The 12,355-nt window shown below is 34.1% G+C and overlaps 1 protein-coding gene across 2 annotated transcripts in view; it reads left to right on the forward strand.

Moving 5' to 3' along the window:
- LOC129218643 (NF-X1-type zinc finger protein NFXL1-like) overlaps positions 1–12,355 on the forward strand; it is a 168,312-nt gene that overhangs the window by 109,298 nt on the left and 46,659 nt on the right. For both annotated transcript variants that reach the window (XM_054852960.1, XM_054852958.1), the window contains exon 9: positions 1,854–1,985. In XM_054852960.1, coding sequence (XP_054708935.1) covers positions 1,854–1,985 — 132 coding nt within the window. The remainder of the gene's footprint in view (positions 1–1,853; positions 1,986–12,355) is intronic.

Below are 12,355 nucleotides of genomic sequence, written 5' to 3' on the forward strand. Positions count from 1 at the left end.
TGCTCTATTGAACTTTTTTGTGTGGGTGTTTGAGGAAGAAGGGGGGGGGGGAGGCATGTAGTAATTTTGAGAGTAAAAAAGTTGTTTGAAACACCGGCCAGGAAGTTATATGTTTTGTTTTAGCTAATAACTCTCACTTTCAACAAAATAAAGTTACTGATGCAAAGGAGTCAATCATTGGTACATGTGTATCCTGAAAAACCTACCTCATTATTTGTGAAACTGTTGTCCCAAATTACAAAGCCAAAGTACTTATTATTGAGCTTCATTTTTTACCTCATTCATTTAAAACCATCATTGATGTTTTCAATAATGAATTCTGAAATGTTCCTTCATATAACGATCAAATCTTTTGATAATTGTCCTGTTTTCGCGAAACTTAGTCGATCTTCAACACACAGGCTGATTAAGAAGTGGTAACCATCTCTAGTGGGCATGCATGAAATGTTCAATAAATGGAACTAAGTGTTGAACTCTCCTTCAAAGAATGACAGAAAACTGGCATAACAGATGAATTGAAAACTTCTTATCAAATTAAATAATTTAGTTATTGTTGACCCTTGATGTCATTCATTAATGGAAATGGCATTGAAACTTGAATCTGTGTTCTTTACATATGAAGCTTGGCTTCATCTTATAGTCTCTGCTAGTAATAAGTTAAAAAACACAAGAATTTGTCCACTTAAAATCCACACATCCATCATGAAAACCCTTTGCTTTCAAGTAATCCTAATCCTAGGGGAAAATAATCCACCTTAAAACCACTGACTGCTACAGAAAGTATCTGCAAGTTTCTGATGTTTCATTAAAAAATATATAGTGTTGCAAATTAGTCAGATAATTATCAATCAAAATGAATTGTATTTTGAAAGTAAAATATTGTATAATAGGTTGTGTGACTTTTGAACCACCCCCGTTATCTGTGTCCTTTGATTTTATTTGCTTATGTTTATAATGTAGCTTATAACATTTAAGTTCATCAGTTACATCTACAGCAGAAGAAAGAACTTTCAGCATTTTCAGTTAGATTCACAGTAAAAAAGAAAGTAAGTCTGACAGAGTGGCTAAGCTCACATACCTATGCTATAATTAGAAGCAGCTTCATTACAAAAGGGGAGACAAAACACAAGGAATACAAACTAAAAGTGACTGAAAGCTATTACACAAAAAAATGAACAAGTATTTATTCGTGAAGAAGTTCTTAGCCCAAAAAATTAGTTAAAGTGCAGTACAGGGAATTTTAAACATTCCATCTGTTATCAAAACAGCAGTCTATCTTTGTAGTAATGGCACAATCTAACCCTTACTGTCACACTCCCACCCCATTTGATGGTATATTTTTGACTTTGCCCATTTTTAGAAAAGAATGGTCAAGGTTTCCACAGATCAAGGAAAACGTAAAATTGTCAGAGAGTTTTATTTCGAAAAAAGTCTGGGAAAGTTATTTTGTCAAATGCTGAAAAGTTAAAAACAGACCTTAAAAATAGTGTCTTTTGCATCATAAACTGCTGCAGTTAGTAGGTTATTATGTTCTTTAGCATTTGAAGCAAGGACTTACCCAAAGATTTTAAAAATTGAATATTAACAGTTTTGGTATCAAAATGCAAAATAGCATTTTTCACTTACTCTTCAAAAGAAATCATGATTTTTAAATGCTTTTAGAATGCTGCACAGTCAAATATATTGTGTCTGGAATTCCATGGCTTTTTCTCGAAAACCAGGGAATTTCATTTCTTAAAGTAAGTGGGAAACCTGAGTAGTAATGTTTTATATTAACAAGCATCTAATTTGTTCACTTAAACAAAAATAAAGTGTGTAGTATTTTTTTAAATATTAAGTGATTTCATTTATAGTGTTTACAAATGCGAGTTATGAAATGTCGTTGTGGATTACGTGAAAAGTCTGTTCCTTGTTGCAAGGAATATGTCTGTGATATCAAATGCAAGCGCAAGCGTGACTGTGGAAGACACTTTTGTAATAAAAAGGTAATTTTTTTTTAATTGCATAATTAAACGTTGAATTGTGTGCTGTGTATGCATAGATATGTAGGGCAAAGTGAAATGGTGAAATATTTACTCCGCTTTTAGTGCCACTAACCTAGTATTTCAACTATGTAGTAACATATGTAATCTATTCCAGTCAATAAAGAATTACCTCTGAAAATCAAAGCATATGGTAATAGAGCTATTTTCATAAATTGATACACAAATTTTAAACATTTTGCTGTGAGTCAGACATTATTTTGATATAATTAAATAGTAAAATTCTTATTATTAACATTTTGAATATTAATTAGGACCTTCTAATATTCAGTGCAGTATTATTTAGTTGGGCAATTCCAGGAAAATGTCAACCTGAGCGCCAAAATTTCAACATAAGCAAAATTAAAGTACACCTAAAAATTTAATTTATAATTTTTTGTATTGAAAATAAGCCCTAACAGATCTCTATGTCCTTTCCAGATTTTTGGGGGAAAATTTGGTCTGAAGTAATCAACCATTTTCCTAAAAAAAATTCTAACTAAAAGCAAAAAGTGTTAGTGTATTTTTTTTATACTTATAATATAGTTTTATACTGGATGATTATATCAAAAAATATCTTAGTAGTATTTCGTTCAGAAACAATCTTAAAATCAGTTTATGAATGTCAGTCATAGTGCTGGACGATAAATCGATATACCGCTGAACACCGGTTTCATAGCCATATCATAAAAACCGGTTTTTTCAAAACCAAACCCATGATATATCACAGCCGGCAATACATCGTAAACGAAACCGATGTCTTCGAATTTCGAATTCACCGACGCTGGAATCGGCTGCACGAAACCGGTTGAATTGCGATCTCTCCCATGGACGTTCGGTTCGACTCGCCTGAAAATCGGTGATTCCCCTCCGAGACCTGCTGATTCGAAGACTACGCTCCCACCCCTTTCTCCACCGCACGATCGCTTCCCGCCGCAAAGCGCGAATGGAGGAGTGTTACGTCATCGGTGCATCTGGCATGGACCACGCTTTCGCTGCTTCGAGGGTGGATGGAGGGTGGGAGAGGACACGCCTAATAACGATACCGGTATTTGGTAGCAAGCTTCGTCGTTTCAAATTTCGGAGGATATTCGAAGATTCGAATTTCGAACTTGTCGAAGCTGCTGAAACCGGTTGTTTCACTCGCGAGCTTCACCGAATTTATCACTAAGCTTTTATTCGGAACCGTTCATTTGGTTTTCTGGCGCTTTATTTTCTTTTCTCTGTTCTCCTTACTTCGTTGGTATCGTTATTGCTACATATTTTAAAATAATATTGTTGTTTATTGTTCCTATTGTTCTTTTTTTAACTTTCTTCTTAGTTTTATCACTATAAGCAGGGGTGATTGTGTTCCGGTATTTACATCTTGATTTCCGGTATCTTCATCTTCGAAAATACCGGAACCATCCTATATTTTCAGAAAAACCCGCTTTTGTAAAATTTAGGTCGATGTTTAATGAAACGCTGAAAGTCCAAATTTAAGACGTTTCGTTTGGTATAAAGCGTAAGTTACCGTCATGTTTTGCAATCTCTATGGTAATTATTGAAGAACAGCTGGGGTGAGAGATGGAATAAAGGCTAGATAAGAAGAGAAAGGAGCGTTACTTGATATTTTTCCCCTTAATATTTTCTTTTCAAGATGTCTAATATCGTTTCTCTGTTGCATATCTTAATATGTAGATGATGTAACTAGGGTTGCCCATTCCCCCCGACTGCGATTGCACCCCTCAATTTTACCAAGCCCCCTTTTCCCTCAAGAATTGCCACCCACTAATAAAAAGACTTAAATTCTTCTAAATTAATTTCTCCAAAAGTTTCTGTGGTATAATCTGCTTTATGACGATCCCTCCCCCTCCCCACACAAACACATGAAAATCCTTGCTATAACTATATTATTAGATTAAATTGCTGAAATATTTATTCACCAAGATGGCCTATGGCTTTTCTCTGTTGTAGATGCTTATGTAATAGGTTTTACAGTCCTCCCCCCCCCCCATTAAATGTTGAATTTAACGACTTATATATATCGAAAATATCGATATTTGGAGAGCAATATATCGTGGCATTAAAATTCGGATATCGCCTAGCCCTATTGCGCAGTGATCATAATACATTCTGCCACTTTTGCCCCAAACTTATTTAATTCTGAAATATTTATGCACTTTTAGAAAATGAATGTAATAAATGGTTAAGGATTCAGATACAATGGAGGAAAATAAAACATTCTTTGAAAAATTTTTAGAAATGAGAAAAATTAAAAGAATTTAATTCTCTCCATGCACATGGACATATTAAGTCCAATTAAAACTTCGAGTTTTAGCCCCAACAAATAATTATGTATATAAATAATGTGTGCATACACGTAATGTGTATATGTATGCCCATCAAAACACTTTTTCTTCTTGGAAAAAAGTTCAGGTATTTTTTCATGGAGTCACAATCACCCCTGTATAAGTTATATATAGTTAAAACTTCTTCTGAGAGGGGTACTCACAGGGAGGGGAGGGGGGGTATAGCACGACTTGCGCCATCAAAAAAACATTTTTGGACCGGGGAGGGGGATAACTTTTTTATTTTTATTTTTTTTTTAATTTTTTTTTTTATTTATTTTTTTTTTTTATTTTTTTTTTAATCAAAAAATTATTAATTTTGTTCTGTTTACATTTTATTTCATTTATTTATTTAGTTTGTGGGTGTGTGTCATTAGCGTAGCACACAGAACTTTTCTAATAAAATAATAATAATAAACCAATAAAATATATAAAAATATTTAAAAAAATAAATGGAATAAAAAGGAGATCTAAAAAATAAAAAAGGGAGAGGGTTGAGAAAAGGGGGGGGGGCGATTGGCACCCTTGTATTCTGATGTGATTGGCTGATTGGTATCTGAATAGTATTTTCCAGGGTCTTTAGAAGAGGAGACTAGGGTTGGACCATCTCCCGAAACAGGTTGTGGGGGAATGAAATTGGTGACGTAGGTCCGGAAGCACTCGCGGAGCACTTTAAGACGATTTCAATAGGAAATGGCATTGCTTCGCTCCTATTTTTGGACGTAAAAGCATAATTCAGAAAAAAAAAAAAAAATTAAGTCTTCGTGTCTTAATTTACCTTCTTTGATACTAGTGTCTCACCCATATTTTACGAGAATTATTTTGAATTCGAATAAAATGGAGGAACAAAACTTGATCATGAGTGATGTCAAACGATAATTATTATGAAACTAAACCAAGTTTGAATACAACTTAAAATAATTTTATTTGAAGAAAATGGTAATCTATGAGAGTCATTAAATTCGTAAACTGCTACAAAAAATCTTTTCCTGATTTGGAAGAGAAATTACTGTTATTCATTTACTTTAAAGTTTATCTTCAAAAAATTGTAGAAGAGAGAAAGAATCATTATTAATATTAATAATATAATAAATTAATATTAATTCTAAGAAGTAAAAAACGAATTTTTCAATGAATAATGATTGAATTTAATAATATATAGCAACTATATTAGTTCAAAATAGTTATATATTTACATTTATAAAATATATACAACAACATAGAGGGAAAAATACAAATACTCAGAAACTGATTACCACATGGCAATACTTCATTTATACGTCTTTTATGAAAGAAATTAAATACCTCATGAAGCATTTTTAAAGCAATTACTGTTATTACAAGCAGATATTTCCCAAGTACTGTTACTCGTGTATAATGGAAAGATTTTGTAACTACTATGTTGATTCAAAATGCAAATAGCTGTGTACATAAATGACTACAATAAATACATATATTAAAATATTATTTTTGCAGAATATTAAAATAACTATAGAGGAATATGTACGGAATATCAGAAGCTGGTTGGTACATAACGTTTCTTTAATAACCCCCCAAAAAAATTATCCTATGAAATATTTTTAAGATCAAACCTTTACTTTAAACTGATATTTCCAAGAATAGACCAAGAGCTGACCCCCCAAAACACGATTTATCTCTTTTATGGCTTGTGGCCGGTTAAAATAATAAAAAAATGCAATTTAAAACTTTGGCTCGAATCCCCCCCACTAATTTTGGGTCACACGGCTGCGTGGGTGGATGAAAGGTCAAAAAAATGAAAAATATCAAAGTGATGAGTTAAATGGCTAAAAACTATATAATAGCATTAAATTAATAAGAAAAAACCCGTAGCTAATTTCCCCCCCAGCTATGTTGGGGCGAACGTGGTGCCCCCCAGGGGTAAAGTATCGATTATTAAACTTAAAAAAAAATGATCACTTTCGTGGGGGGGAATTTTACAGGGTATTAGTTTCATTATTTTGATTGCCAAAAAAAATTCTCCCCCAGTAACTATGGGTCAATTTGTCAAAAAAAATTTTTTTTGTTCCTCTTTATTTGGTTCAAGTCGAGTATTATTCGAACTTACGCATAACTGTTTAAGTTGCAAAAAAAAACCCCAAAGTTTGAACGTTTTTTCATTAAAAAAAACTCGTAGCAATCCCCCCCCCCCCACACCTATGGAGGGGGTTGCTACGCGGTGCGCAGTTTTACAACGTGGTGCCCCCCCCCAGGGGTGAATTGTCGATTGATTAAATTAAAAATAAATGATCACTTTCGTGGAGGAAATTTTACAGAGTATACATTTAATTGCAAAACAAAATATCTCCTCCCCAGCAATTATAAGTCTACTAGCTGCATTGTCAGGCGTTGCACGGTCTACCTCAAAAATGTACGTGTTTTCAGCGTTCCAAGCATTTTATACAATTATATAAATTTTCTCGCTTTCATTACATTTCTTATTGCTGCTCCACTCTTATTAGTCAAAGCGCAATGTTATATAGCCTATAGCCTTCTCAATAAATGGACTATTCAACACAAAATGAATTTTTCAGTTCGAACCCGTCGTCCCTGTAGACCAAGAGCTGAGCCCCCAAAACACGGTTTATCTGTTTTATGGCGGGTGGCCGGTTAAAATAATAAAAAAATGTGATTAAAAATTTTGGCTCTAATCCCCCCCCCCCCCCTCCGCCCACTATTTTCGGGTCACACGCTGCATGGGTGGATGAAAGGTCAAAATAAAAGAAAAATATTAACATAAGTGAAATGGCTAAAAATTATATAATAACATTAAATTAATTTAAAAAAAACACGTAGCAAATCTCCCCTCCAGCTATGTTGGGGCGAATGTGGGAGCCCCCCCCCCAGAAGTGAATATCGATTGTTAAAATTTAAAAAAAAAATATCACTTTCGTGGGGTTGGGGATGGGGAACTTTACAGGGTATTTGTTTCATTATTTTGATTTCCAAAAAATCTCCCCCCCCCCCCCCCAGTAACTATGGGTAAATTTGTCAAAAAAAAAGTTTTTTGTTTCTCTTTATTTGGTTCGAGTCCAGTACTATTCGAATTTTCCCATGACCTCTTAAATTGTAAAAAACAATTGCAATTATTTGTTCGGTAAAAAAAAACACGTAGAAAATCCCCCCCCCCCCCCAGCTATGTTAGGGCGAACTTGTTGCCTCCCAGGAGTGAATTATCGATTGATTAAATAAAAAAAAAAGATTACTTTCGTAGAGAGGAGGGATTTTCTCAGGGTTTACATTTGATTGTAGCAGGAAAAAAAATCCCCCCCCCCAAAAAACTGTTTTTAATTTAAATTAGAAATTTTGAAATATTTTTCAAAATGAAAGGAAGCAATACAGCGTCCGTACATCTGCTTCTACCATTGTGTGCTCAGCATGAAAAGAATGAAGGGGAAAGTATACGCCTGTGATGATTTCTTCTTGCTGTTTCGAGGGCAGTTTCGTCAGTGATCAACTGTAGCCAACACAGTGAAGTCGTTATAGCTGTTGGTTTTTCTTTTCGGAGCACGCTGTACCGAATCCTTAAACTGAAAACGTAAAAAATTCCTTTTTTCAAAAATATATTTTGTTTTTTTTATATTATGAGTGTTTTAAAGGGTAATTTTAAGTGTAGCCAGCCACCAGATAAAAGATAATTTAGTATATTATCTCCAGAGTATACATTTAATTGTTTTAATTGCAAAAAAAAAAAAATATCCCCCTACCCCAGTAATTATGAGTTTATTTCACAAACAAAAGTGATTTTATGTTAAAATTGCAATAACGACGTTTTTACTTGTAAATGTTAATGCGTTAATCCGATGCGTTAAATGAATTTTTAAAATAATAATTTGGAAATTCATATAGATTTATTTACCTTCAGCATATTGGTTGTGATAGTGTCCATCTAGTTTGATAAAAATGTTCTTGCAATCTCGATGATATAAATCTGCTTCTGTTAAGAACTCGGAAAAATCTAAATCACGGAATTTCAGTTTTCAGTGTTTTCGAATCTTTGAAACTTTTATTCCTTCAAATAAAGTTTCTGTCAAAACATTATCTTTTATCTGGTGGCTGGCTACACTTAAAATTACCCTTTAAAACACTCATAATATAAAAACATCAAAATATATTTTTGAAAAAAGGATTTTTTTACGTTTTCAGTTTAAGGATGCGGTACAGCGTGCTCCGAAAAGAAAAACCAACAGCTATAACGACTTCACTGTGTTGGCTACAGTTGATCACTGACGAAACTGCCCTCGAAACAGCAAGAAGAAATCATCACAGGCGTATACTTTCCCCTTCATTCTTTTCATGCTGAGCACACAGTGGTAGAAGCAGATGTACGGACGCTGAATTGCTTCCTTTCATTTTGAAAAATATTTCAAAATTTCTAATTTAAATTAAAAACATTTTTTTTTGGGGGGGGGGATATTTTTTCCTGCTACAATCAAATGTAAACTCTGAGAAAATCCCTCCTCTCTACGAAAGTAATCTTTTTTTTTATTTAATCAATCGATAATTCACTCCTGGGGGGGCAACAAGTTCGCCCTAACATAGCTGGGGGGGGGATTTTCTACGTGTTTTTTTAACCGAATAAATAATTGAAATTGTTTTTTACAATTTAAGAGGTCATGGGAAAGTTCAAATAGTACTGGACTCGGACCAAATAAAGAGAAACAAAAAACTTTTTTTTTTGACAAATTTACCCATACTTACTGGGGGGGGGGGAGATTTTTTGGAAATCAAAATAATGAAACAAATACCCTGTAAAGTTCCCCATCCCCAACCCCACGAAAGTGATTTTTTTTTTTTTAATTTTAACAATCGATATTCACTTCTGGGGGGGGGGGGGCTCCCACATTCGCCCCAACATAGCTGGAGGGGAGATTTGCTACGTGGTTTTTTTTAATTAATTTAATGTTATTATATAATTTTTAGCCATTTCACTTATGTTAATATTTTTCTTTTATTTTGACCTTTCATCCACCCATGCAGCGTGTGACCCGAAAATAGTGGGCGGAGGGGGGGGGATTAGAGCCAAAATTTTTAATCACATTTTTTTATTATTTTAACCGGCCACCCGCCATAAAACAGATAAACCGTGTTTTGGGGGCTCAGCTCTTGGTCTACAGGGACGACGGGTTCGAACTGAAAAATTCATTTTATGTTGAATAGTCCATTTATTGAGAAGGCTATAGGCTATATAACATTGCGCTTTGACTAATAAGAGTGGAGCAGCAATAAGAAACGTAATGAAAGCGAGAAAATTTATATAATTGTATAAAATGCTTAGAACGCCGAATATACGTACATTTTTGAGGTAGACCGTGCAACGCCTGGCAATGCAGCTAGTAGACTTATAATTGCTGGGGAGGAGATATTTTGTTTTGCAATTAAATGTATACTCTGTAAAATTCCCTCCACGAAAGTGATCATTTATTTTTAATTTAATCAATCGACAATTCACCCCTGGGGGGGGGCACCACGTTGTAAAACTGCGCACCGCGTAGCAACCCCCTCCATAGGTGTGGGGGGGGGATTGCTACGAGTTTTTTTTAATGAAAAAACGTTCAAACTTTGGGGGGTTTTTTTGCAACTTAAACAGTCATGCGTAAGTTCGAACAATACTCGACTTGAACCAAATAAAGAGGAACAAAAAAAAATTTTTTTGACAAATTGACCCATAGTTACTGGGGGGGAATTTTTTTTGGCAATCAAAATAATGAAACTAATACCCTGTAAAATTCCCCCCCACGAAAGTGATCATTTTTTTTAAGTTTAATAATCGATACTTTACCCCTGGGGGGCACCACGTTCGCCCCAACATAGCTGGGGGGGGAAATTAGCTACGGGTTTTTTCTTATTAATTTAATGCTATTATATAGTTTTTAGCCATTTAACTCATCACTTTGATATTTTTCATTTTTTTGACCTTTCATCCACCCACGCAGCCGTGTGACCCAAAATTAGTGGGGGGGATTCGAGCCAAAGTTTTAAATTGCATTTTTTTATTATTTTAACCGGCCACAAGCCATAAAAGAGATAAATCGTGTTTTGGGGGGTCAGCTCTTGGTCTAGAACTATTGGCTGTGACTTTTCAAATGGATACCACTGATGAACATTCAAAGTATGATCAACTATGTAATTACTGATGTTTATGATTCAAATAAATGAAATAAGCTATAATAAATACATATACTGCAAAAAAATTGCATTTGTAGAATATATGCGCAACTGTAGATGGAAAAATATGCGTTATACGAAACTGACACAACAGGTTGGCACATAACGTTTTATTAATAACCCCACAAAGGAATATTATTCAATTGAAACATTTTTTAAAACAACTACCTTTACTTTAAACAGATATTTCCAAGAACTATTGTTGTGACTTTTTAACTGGCTATCAATGAAAAAAATTCAAATTATAATCAGCTACGTAATTACTGATGATTATGGAACAAATAAATGAAATAAACTATAATGAATACATGTACTGAAATGTTTGCATTTGTAGAATATATGTACAACTCTAGATGATAAAAATATGTATTCTCCGAAAATGACACCACATAACAATTCGTTGAAGTTCATCATCCAATGATTTTTTGTTCGTTCGTTTGTTTTTTTAACAGTTTAAGATGTTGCTAGAAATTAATCCATGAAATATTTAAATTTGCAAAATAGATAAAACAACTAAAAATGGAAAAATATTGATTCTTTGACATTTAAACCACTCATTGTTCCAATATTTAACTGCTGTATTAAGAGATTTATTATCCTATGAAACATTTTTGAGAACTCATACTATATTTCAAAGAGATATTCAAACAGCACACTCCGGATTGAAATGAAAAGATGCACAAGTCATCAAATATATGCATACTTTTTATTAATCTCCAATTAATTTACATTCGTAAATAATTTCATTCAATAAACATCATTGATTATGAAATAACAAAAAAGTGCATAACATTTCGAATTCAAAGGTAATTTTTAAAAAACCACTCTGAAATCCATAACTATTCAGGGGCGAACAGGATTCCCCAAGATAGAACCAACCTTGACTCCCAAAGGTTTCAAAAAAAAGAAAAAAAAAAAAAAACCCTCGAAAGTCCGCAGGTTTAAGGGGGGGGGAACACCCCTAAAGCGCACAGGTTTTAGTCCGTAAAAAATTAAGTAAAATAAAATAAATAAACCGAAGGTACACAGGTTCAAGGGATGAAAGAAAAACTGAGCTTAGGTTTGAGGAAGCAAGGAAAAAAAAAAGAGGTTGAGGATCGAAGGGGTGCAAAAAAATAAAAAAAAAGAATGAATGAAAAAAAGAAAAACGAAGTCACACAAATTTGAGGGTGCAAAAAAGAAAATAATAATAACCAAGGTACACTGAGGGCGCATCGGCCGGCGGGCCCGTCCGCCCCTATCACTGTCTGACCCCTTTTTTTTCCAATTATACCAAAACCTATGTTGCAACTGCTCTTAATTTTCGTCATTAGTTATTTTATTTTTGCTTCTGTGTTTTAAATTCATTATAAACTACACCCCCCCCCCCCTCACCGAACGAAAAAGGGAAAACAATATAGGAGGGAATACTAAGAATTAAAGAATTTATTTCAAAACACTAGGATAGTTTTTGAAAAATAATTTAAATGAAGTATAAAAAATTCTCCTGTTTCTTGGAAATGTCATGCCCAGGGCACGGGCAAGGGAGCCCGTGCGATAAACAGTGTGAGCAGAAAAATTAAAATTGAAGATGCAAACCAGTATTGAGCTATGGAAATACGCAAGTCAGTGCTTCCAGGATGACGTCAGACACGGCCGTTTCCCCCCTCCTTTAGCCACTAAGCGGCGAAACTGAAAGATCAAAGACACAGTCCCACCCTCCTTTTCCTTCACCCTGAGTATTTTCAAAAATTTTAGAAATTGTCTATATAATGCCAAAATCTTTGATGCAAATGATCCCAAGGTGTGTGTTGTCACGCTCTTGTACTGCACCTATAA

Source organism: Uloborus diversus, chromosome 3 (genome assembly GCF_026930045.1).
Source record: "Uloborus diversus isolate 005 chromosome 3, Udiv.v.3.1, whole genome shotgun sequence".
NCBI lineage: Eukaryota > Metazoa > Arthropoda > Arachnida > Araneae > Uloboridae > Uloborus > Uloborus diversus.